We start from the raw sequence: 10661 nt of genomic DNA, 5'->3' as shown, positions 1-10661 counted from the left end.
TTCTGTTAGTACTGCTATAGTACTGCATTTGTACTGCTATAGTACTGCGTTAGTACTGTGGTAGGACTGTGGTAGAGCTGTGTTAGTACTGTGTTAGTACTGTGGTTACTGTGATAGTACTGTGTTAGTGCTGTGGTAGTGCTGTGTTATTTCTGTGTTAGTACTGCGTTAGTACTGTGTTAGAACTGCATTAGGACTGCGGGAGTGCTGCGTTAGTACTGTGTGAGTGCTGTGTTAATGCTGTATTAGTACTTTTTTTATACTGTGTTAGTACTATGTTAGTGCTGTGGTAGTGCTGGGTTAGTACTGTGTTAGTACTGCATTTGTACTGCTATAGTACTGTGTTAGTACTGTGGTAGTACTGTGGTAGAGCTGTGTTAGTACTGTGTTAGTACTGTGGTTACTGTGATAGTACTGTGTTAGTGCTGTGGTAGTGCTGTGTTAGTTCTGTGTTAGTACTGCGTTAGTACTGTGTTAGTACTATGTTAGTGCTGTGGTAGTGCTGGGTTAGTACTGTGTTAGTACTGTGTTATTGCTGTGGTAGTGTTGTGGTAGTGCTGTGTTAGTACTGTGTTAGTGCTGGGTTAGTACTGTGTTAGTGCTGTGTTAGTACTGTGTTGGTGCTGCATTAATACTGTGGTAGTACTGTGTTAGTGTTGTGTGAGTGCTGGGTTAGTACTGCATTAGTACTGTGTTAGTACTGTGTTAGTGCTGCGGTAGTGCTGGGTTAATACTGTGTTAGTACTGCTTTAGTGGTGTGGTAGTGCTGGGTTAGTATTGTGTTAGTACTGTGTTATTGCTGTGGTAGTACTGTGGTAGTGCTGTGTTAGTTCTGCATTAGCACTGTGTTAGTGCTGTGGTAGTGCTGGGTTAGTACTGTGTTAGTGCTGTGGTAGTGTTGTGGTAGTGCTGTGTTAGTACTGTGTTAGTGCTGGGTTAGTACTGTGTTAGTGCTGTGTTAGTACCGTGTTGGTGCTGCATTAATACTGTGGTAGTACTGTGTTAGTGTTGTGTGAGTGCTGGGTTAGTACTGCATTAGTACTGTGTTAGTACTGTGTTAGTGCTGCGGTAGTGCTGGGTTAATACTGTGTTAGTACTGCGTTAGTGCTGTGGTAGTGCTGGGTTAGTACTGTGTTAGTACTGTGTTATTGCTGTGGTAGTACTGTGGTAGTGCTGTGTTAGTTCTGCATTAGCACTGTGTTAGTGCTGTGGTAGTGCTGGGTTAGTACTGTGTTAGTACTCTGTTAGTGCTGCATTAGTTCAGTGGTAGTACTGTGTTTTTCTCAGGTTTTCCACCTCCAGGTTCCTTCATCTCTGGAGGAACCAACATCTGTTTAACATCTAAAAACATAGAGGGAGGAGGAGAACCTGCTGAGGAGAAGTAATACCTTCAGAGGTGAAGGAGAACCTTCCCAGGAGGCTTACCGCTGGGCCACACCAGAAGCGACACTGTCAGCGACACGAAAGCCTTGCGTCCTTTGGCGATCTGTCAACTTCATCGATTGTCTTCACTCTGTCTACAACGCGTTCGCATGAACAGCATTCTCGAGAATTTAAACTTCAAATTGTGAAATTTCTCAACTTTCAATGGGTAAGTGAATTCTGTGAATCTCGGCTTTAGTTTTCAACCTTTTACTTTTCATTTTATTTGCATTTGGAGTCTGTTTATGAACATAGTTGGATTCGTTTGTGAGTTCAGCATTTATTGTTTATTGTTTATTTATTGTTTGTATTTCATATTTCAGCTTTTGCCATGTTTTATCCCTGGAATGAGTAATAATCTATATACACACTGCACCTATTAACAACAGGAAGGGGGTACTTCTCTGTAGGTCCGAGGGTGAAGCCAGGGATGGCAGCGGTGGGTTTGTCCCATTAACCAGAGGAGGATGCAGGAGATTTCCACAATCTATATATGTGTATTTATTGAGCTGTTTCTGTAATAAAGTGTTTTCTGATCATTTTTGTTATCAGTTATTTGTGGTTCAATTATTAAATGAAGAAAAACATGCAATGAATATATTCTTGTACATATCATAAAATAAATAGAATATGAATTAAATATGAATAGCTTAATATTACCTTATAAATAAATTGACAGATTTCTCTACTACAAAAATCTATTGTTTGACAAGTCAGTTTGACTAGAGCCTGCACGTGGTGACTCCAAGCAGCAAGGAGACCGTCCTGCCTCCATGTTGCTGACAGGTATAGTATACCAGACCAAAAGAGTCTATAAAACTACTTCCCAAGTATGAGGTCAAATCGAAAGTCTATTCCTGGGCATGATATTTGTTTTCCTGCTGGAATGATATTTCATTTACATAATTGTGTTTACATAAGTGGGGTTTAATTTGTTGTGGGGAAAAATGTAAGGATAACACATCAACTATATATATATATGTGTGCTTGTGTGTGTGTGTGTGTGTGTGTGTGTGTGTGTGTGTGTGTGTGTGTGTGTGTGTGTGCGTGTGGGTGTGCGTGTGCGTGTGCGTGTGCGTGTGCGTGTATGTGTGTGTGTGTGTGTGGTTGATGCTTACCGGGCTTGGTAATTTAATATTTTGACAAAATACATCTTTTAAATTGGACCTCTCTGGGAATCTAAGCTCCAGTTTGCGCTTTGCGCTCGGAAAAATAGAGCCGGGTCCTAAAAAAATCGTGAGGGGTTAAGGAGCCTTGCGCCATGTGGCTTTCCGATGCTGACACTTCTGCTTGGTGTGACCTTCCACTGTGATTAATATGGCAGCGTATCTGAACTGTTGTTGTGTCGCTTTCGTGACACTGACGTGTCCTTTCATGTGTGGCCCAGGGGGTAGGCCTCCCAGCCCATGTCTGGTACCTGGCAATAAGAGTGAAGGGACAGGGTGGGGGTAGGACAGACAGGATGAGGTAGGACAGACAGGGAGGAGGTAGGACAGACAAGGAGGAGGGAGGAAAGACAGGGAGGAGGTAGAACGCACAAGGAGGAGGTAGGGCAAACAAGGAGGAGGTTGAACAGACAGGTGAAGGTAGGACAGACAGGGAAGAGGAAGGACAGACAGGGAGGAGGTAGGACAGACAGGGAGGAGGTAGGACAGACAAGGAGGAGGTAGGACAGACAGTGTGGAGATTGGACAGACAGTGAAGCCCAAGTGCGGGGTCCACGCTTAAGTCATGCTTCTCTGACAGAGCACCCTCTATGGCCGTGACGGGAACTGCACTGAAACAGAGGAGAATAAAGGAGAATCAATTAAGGAGAAGAAACGAAGGAGATGATCACTTCCTCTGTGCGATGACATCACTTCCTCTGTGTGTTTACGCCACTTCCTCTGTGCGGTGACATCACTTCCTCTGTGCGGTGACATCACTTCCTCTGTGCAGTGACGCCACTTCCTCTGTGCGGTGACACGACTTCCTCTGTGCGGTGACATCACTTCCTCTGTGCAGTGACACAGCTTTCTCTGTGCGGTGACACCACTTCCTCTGTGCGGTGACATCACTTCCTCTGTGCAGTGACACCACTTCCTCTGTGCGGTGACATCACTTCCTCTGTGCGGTTATACCCCTTCCTCTCTGCACACCATTTCCTGGTTGTATCAATTGATGAGCTTATAGAGACACCTGTGTTGCATTGTGGGAAGGATAACGGGACTGTGTGTGTGTGTGTGTGTGTGTGTGTGTGTGTGTGTGTGTGGTGCAGGATGCCCCCAAGGGAGAGGATGGCGCCCCCTAAAGATAGCCTGACACTGCTGCCATGCTTTTACTTTGTGGAGGTAAGCTGTGACATCACTGTTTCCCAGCATGCTTTACTTTCTTGAATCTGTTTGGCTGTTGAGGTGCCTTAGCGCAGCACAGATGACGGGGTGCCCTGCGAGAATAAAAGATCAAGAAAAACTAGAGGAAAAATGAATAAATGTGTTCATCCTGTCTGTGTGTTATCCATCCGTTATGCGTCTATCATCCCTCCGTCATCCTTCCATCTGATGGTCTGTTTCTTCACTTCACAGTAACCAGGCAACCTCTCTGCTTGGTAACCTAGCAACAGCATGCTGCTGCTGTGCAGTTCACTAATGAGCTGCATGGAGCTGAGTATCCCAGCATGCATTTCATCAGACAGAGCAAACTGCAACAGAGCAGGAAGTGTGTGGCAGTGACAGCATGCTGTGTTGCAGCTCCCCCTGGTGGCGGCCTCTCTACTGGCGCTCTACGTGCTGGAGCTAACGCAGCTTCTGCAGCCACCACAGCTCGGCGTGCGCTGCTGCGAAGCGGCGCTCAGTAAGCCCTACGTGGACGCAGCTGACGAGGCGGTGCCGGTCCTGATGCTGCGCAGTCTGGCGTTCGCTGGGCCTGCCGCCACGGTAACCAGTACACTGTACACACTGTACTACACAGTACAAACTGGTACACAGTTCACACAGTACACAGTTTATTTCTCACATACATATACATGAGTATACATACAGTATATGTAGTGAAATGACATTGCAACGCATGAGATTATGCACAATAACTAACTTACTGTTCAATAACTAACTGGCACAATAACTAACGAATTAACTAACTAAACTAACTGATTTCTAAAACACAATTCAATTAGTAAATAGAATAACATAAGAGTAAAAAAGGGAAAGTAAGAATACAAAATATCAATTAAAGGAATAGATTATAATGGTATGTACAGATATGTCTAGTAAAGTGGCATGTGAATAAAGTGAGGTAGTGTGTGTGGAGATATACAGTACTGTATGCAACAGTACAGAACAGCAATACAGTAACACCGAACAGCAATACAGCACAGTATGCAGTGACCCAGTACAGTGATACAGTATGCAGTACAGTATGCACCATACAGTACAGTCAGGTAGTGGGGCCAATGTGTGTGTCTCAGCGTTGACAGTCCTTATGGCTTGCAGGAAGAAACTGTGTCTCAATCTCTCTGTCTTCACTGCATGACTACGGAGGCGCTTGCCCGACCACTGAAGCTGGAAAAGTCTGTTGTGGGGGTGGTGAGGATCCTTCGTGATCCCGCTGGCTCTGCTACTACGCCTCCTGGTCTATATGTCCTGCAGGGAGGGGAGGGTAATTCCAGTGGTACGTTCGGGTGAAAGCACCACCCTCTGCGGGGCCCGCCTGTCCTGAGCAGTACTGTTCCCAAACCAGGCAGTGACATTGCCTGTCAGGATGCTCTCCACTGCTCCAGAGTAGAAGGACTTAAGGATCCTCATGAGACTCTGAATTTCCACAATCAGCCCCTAAGTTTTTCTGACGTTCAAGAGGAGGCTGTTGTCCTGGCACCAGAGTGACAGATCAGCCACCTCCTCGCCTTCTCGTCGTGGACGGTGATCAGGCCCACCACGACAGTGTTGTCAGCAAACTAGATGATGGTGTTGGAGCTGGACCGGGCCACACAGTCATCCGTGTACAGGGAACTATTATGACCCTAGTATGAGCAGGCATATTGACAATTATTAAAAAGTTATTACGATACAAAACATACAATTACCAGGTAACAATTACAATAAATAAGGTATATATATATATACCTTATTTATTGTATTGGGGTTGGGCGATCGTTTATATTTTCATATCGCCAATCTCGAAGGGACAGTGGGAATAGGAGGGCGTGGGGGTAGTTACATCACAGCACACCAATGAAATGCCAGCATGGACCACTTAGAACTAAATATTTTCTTGTTTTTATTAGAAGAAGAAGAATATCTTAATTGTCATTGTACAAGAATAATTTATCCTCTGTTTAGCATTTTTTTAATGCTTATTGACGTTATGGAGAATGGAGATGCAGGGTGTCAGATTCATGGAAAAGAAATGGCAAACTGGTTTGTAATAAAGGATTCAAAATTCAGTTGTGCTGATTTAATGGGGCTTAGCGGGTGAACATGCCGCTCCACTCAGTGCTTGAAGTGGTTCGGTAACCGGTATACACAGTACCGGTACTTCTAAGTTTTACTCTTTCGGCGTACTGGGACTTTTTTTTCTTGCTTACCTGTGTGTACCGGCACGTCTCACAAGCTGCCAGTACTCTGCTCTGCCCTCTCAAGTGGAAAAATCAAGTGGCAATATTTCAAAATATATATTATTTTATTGAGTTGGAGTGCACTTATTTTTAGTTATCAGAACACACAAGCTGCGAGCCCCACCCCCCATCTGCCCTTCAGCGAAGCAGTACACAGTTTATTTTCAGATAACATTACATTAGAGATCCAATTTATTTCTCACTTGCGAACTCCACTTGCCCTAGAAAAAAATGCATTTGTTCCGGACAAGTGGACGAGCTTAATGTCATGCCCTGTGTACTACACAGAACACACACAATACACACTGTATGACACCGGACACACAGTAGCCAGTACCCGCTGTGTTGCAGATCATGGTGTGTGAGGCCGTGCTCTACCTGCTACGTCGCTCTGCAGAGCGCAGCATCAACGCCGGGGGCTGCAACTTCAACTCCTTCCTGCGGAGAACCGTGCGCTTCGTAGGTACGGAAGCAGCTGAAACTGCACTTTAATTACCCTCTAATTACAATCACAGTGTAACCACAGTGTAATTACATTGTAATTACAGGCGTGCTTGTCTTCGGCCTATGCGCCACGGCACTTCTCACTGACGTGGTGCAGCTCTGCACTGGTAGCCACGCCCCCTTCTTCCTGACCGTGTGCAAACCAAACTGCAGCTCATCCTGCGACTCGTTTATCACTCAGGACGTCTGCACCGGTCACGACCTGGATGCCATCCAGGCCGCCAGGTATGAAGAGAACCCACAACACTGCTAGTGTCCTGCTCTGTGTATTAGAACCCTGTCCCTGCAGGGATAGTGCCTTGCTCTAGGGAATAGAACCCCAACCTGCAGGTTAGTGGCTTGCTCTAGGGAATAGAACCCCAACCTGCAGGTAGTGCCTTGCTCTAGGGAAGAGAAACCCCAACCTGTAGATAAGTGCTTTGCTCTGTGTTTTGGAGCAGCGTTTTGTGTCATTCTAACTCTTTCATTTTCTGCCTCCACAGGAAGACGTTTCCTTCCCAGCATGCAACGCTGTCTGCCTTCGCTGCCGTTTATGTTTCTGTGAGTACAATGGAGTGAGTGATAATGAGGTGAGGGGTGAAGATGTAATCACTACATCAGTAAGATGGAGGGATGTAGAGAGAGAAGTCTGATCTGATCTTTCTGGGAGGAGTTATCTGGAGGTGGGAGCAGTGTGGGAGGAGTTAGAGAAAGTGAAAGATTTTTATCTTAAGTGTGAACAGCGTCTCAACATTTATTCATGAACTTGTGGAAACAGCAAATCAGATGGAACAAGAAAAACAGATGGGTTCTGGTCCTGGTCCTGGTCATTTTCCTGGTTCTGGTTCTGTCTCCACAGGAAGACCAGCAGAAGATATAACCAGTTCTCATGTTAGAAGCCCGTTTCCCACATGTAATCTGTAACATGCTGGAGGAAAAATATCCGGCAAAGGCAGTAGGTAGTCATTCCCACATGGCCTCCTTTGCGGAAAAGTTCTATATGGAGTCTGTTCCCACATAGACCCTAACCAAAAGTGATGAAATCAGTGTGATCACCGGAGAAGGAACTTTTTCCACCCCTTCTACCTCTCCCTGTCCACTCGCTCCCTCCAGCTCTGCTTCACGCTGCGGCGCAGCCCCGAGCAAGCGAAGCGCTTGTGCCAGATGTCAGCACACGCACCCCTCACTGTAAAGGACATGTTGAAGGTCTAAGTGGCATTTTTAAGAAGAAAATTAATAGAATTGAAGAATATAAACCCTGTCTCCGTACAGACTGGACGTGTTTCAGTTCCTCATTTCTGTAGCCGAGTGCCCTGGGTTGGATTGGACTCGCCTTTTTTCCGAATGGTTTTTTTTTCTTCTCAAAAAAAAAATCATTTTTTTAATATTAGTAAGAAAATTAATATTAGTGAAAACCCACTATTTGTGCTTTATTTGGATTCGGCTTCACCTCTACTTTACGGCAATGTTACTGCTTCCATTCCCACCTACTTCCATTCACAGCCATACCGGCAATTTGCCAGAAATTATACTAGGTCGCAAGTGGGGAAATTTACTGAACGTCTTTTACGGAACATCGACACCGGCTCCCTTTCCCATGTTCCTTTCCCACGCCAATATGGAACATTGCCAGTGGATTTACGGCTTTCGGTGCAAGTGGGAAATAGGCTGCATACTTACCATGTGCACTTAGATTTGTATAAAACACAGTACTGATGGTATGCTTTGCTGAGTCGTAGTGCTAACGTAGTACTGATGGCAGGCTTTTCTGAGTTGTAGAACTAATGTAGTACTGAGGGTATACTTTGCTGAGATTTAGTACTAAAGTAGTACTGTGTGTACTGCAGATGTACTTGAACTCCACCGTCCCGAGGAGCACCAAACTGCTGAAACCGCTGCTGGTCTTCTTGTTTGCGCTGGCGGCAGCACTAGCAGGGCTGACGCAGGTGACACAGCACCGCAGCCATCCCTGTGACGTCTATGTGGGCTTCCTGCTGGGGGCCTTCGTCGCTGCATACCTGGTACAACGCTGCTCCTCCTGGTCACTGAGGGATAGGGCTCCAACCAGGGACGTCACCCCGTCCCTGGTTGGACAGTTCAAAGGTTTTGATGCCGTGATGATGTTGAAGCTGTTGCTTTGTTCTGTGGACGATCAATTATAATCAACTCAAATCAAATCAGTTCCAATAGTTTCAAATCAATTAAAATCAAATCAAATCAATTCAAATCATTTCAAATAATTTTAATTCAAATAATTTCAAATCAATTTAAATCATTTCAATTAATTTTAAATTATTTAAATTCAAATCAATTCAAATAGAGAGTGAGGTTTTGTTGTTTGGAAGTCTTCTGCCTGTGAAGACGGTGACCTTTGACCTTTCCGAATTCTCTGATCTCACAATGTTTTGTCCATTTTCATGTTGGACTGAAGTATGTCAGTCGGCAGGACAGAAAGCAGCAGCACAACATCTCCATTTCTAGTCTAACTGTATTTACCGGTTCTATCCCTATTGCAGTTCTGTCCCATAGAGGTTCTGTTCCCTTTCAGGTTCTGTCCCATTGAGGTCCTTCTGCTTTCTATCCTTCAGGCCGTCCACGCAGTGGGAAACTTTAACTCCTCTGATGATTTGGTCCTGGCTCCGCCCCCTCCGCCTCCGAAGGACGACCCCCTGCGAGCGCTGGCTGAGCGAGGCCACGATTCGGTATACAACAAGGGCCCCGCCTCTGCGTCGGAGAGCACCGACGAGATCTCTGCGGTGCGAGTCCCCATGGAGTGTCTGGAGGGCCTGGGACTGCAGAGGGAGCAGGCCTCCATGGGGAGCCTGAAGAGGGCCAGCGTGGACGTGGAACTGCTGGCTCCTCGCAGCCCCATGGGGAAGGAAAACATGGTGACCTTCAGCAACACTCTTCCCCGAGCCAGTGTCAATCTAAATGGAGATCCAGGAGCTACCGGGGGAGCAGAAGAGCCAGTCCATCTGGTCCAGCCCGTCCAGCCCCTCCAGCCAGTCCATCCAGTCCAGCCGATCCAACGGCGTCTGAAGGCTGTGCAGGTGCCCATGGACTCTCTGCGCTCCCAGCAGCTGGTGTCAGAGTGGAAGCAGAGGTCCATGGAGCTGAGGGGAGTGGAGGCTGACAGGGAGCCCAGCGAGGAGGGCTCCGAGGAGAGCTCAGTGGGGACGGACGACGGAGGTTCTCAGGTCCCGGTCGATCCTCCCTCAGCGCAGCCTGGAAGGCTGCCTCCAGGGGGAGCTAAAGCGGTGGCAACTCCCAGACCTCCTCAGATGGTGGACATGCCTCCGCCTGTCTCCCCGAAGAGCGCGCTGACCCGTGCCAAGTGGCTTGCCATCGCCGAGAAGAGCGGCGGGGTCCAGCCGCGCCTCCTGCAGGTCGTCGCCATGTCTAAGCAACATGGCCTACTGGGATCCTCCGGAGACCACCCCCCGTCCTCCGAGACCACCTTTGCCTCCTCAAGGACCTCCTCCAACCCGTCCACCAAGAAGAGCTGCGCCATCATCAGCGTGGAGGCTCACCCCGCCCCCGCCGTGATGCGCTCCCCCACCCCCCCCAGCGCCTCCTCCTGGGACTGGAGGTCCAACGGCAGTGACCCCAGCCTGGCCTGTGACCCCCGCCTGGCCCACCACCTGAACCGCAGTAGCAGCTTCCGGCCACGCCATGCCTCGGCACCCGGACCCCCGGAGCCACCGGAGCCCCCCCTACCCCCTGAGGACGCAGAGTGGGGGGGTTCGACCAACCGGCGGAGAACGGCGCTGGTGCTGCTGGACCGGGAGGTTCTGGACCGAGGGGGTCCACACCGACCGGTCCAGGAGAACTACTACAAGAAAATGCAGGGGGGGAGACGGTGCAAAGACCAGTAGAGACTGAAGGTCTGGACCTGGATCCCGTCCTGGTCCAGGTCCTGGTCCAGATCCAGGTCCAGCTGGTTTCCATGGCAACTCCCTGGTTAACAAAGAACAGAGTGAAGATGAAAACATGAAGGACCCCCGCCCCCTCTCTGAGTTTCCATGGTGATGGCATGTCTGTTATTGTGTTATTGTAGTGGGAAGGAATGTGTGTGTGTGTGTGTGTGTGTGTGTGTGTGTGTGTGTGTGTGTGTGTGTGTGTGTGGGTGCATGCAGTGTGTTGTGTTTCTTGCTGTGGTGAAGCA

General features: G+C 47.8%; 1 protein-coding gene across 1 annotated transcript; it reads left to right on the top strand.

The window, feature by feature from the left end:
* Positions 1–3680: 3680 nt before the first annotated feature.
* plppr3b (phospholipid phosphatase related 3b) lies at positions 3681–10371 on the top strand (the record flags this gene model as incomplete). Its single annotated transcript, XM_080024008.1, has 7 exons — positions 3681–3752; positions 4152–4337; positions 6365–6476; positions 6562–6742; positions 7000–7057; positions 8344–8517; positions 9085–10371. 7 exons carry the CDS (start codon positions 3681–3683, stop codon positions 10369–10371), a joined length of 2070 nt encoding a protein of 689 aa, XP_079880134.1.
* Positions 10372–10661: the final 290 nt, after the last annotated feature.

This window comes from Zeus faber (assembly GCF_960531495.2).
Source record: "Zeus faber genome assembly, chromosome: 1".
Classification (NCBI taxonomy): Eukaryota; Metazoa; Chordata; class Actinopteri; order Zeiformes; family Zeidae; genus Zeus; species Zeus faber.
The sequence above is the reverse complement of the archived record's forward strand: the minus strand, read 5'-3'. Positions and strand labels throughout refer to the sequence as shown.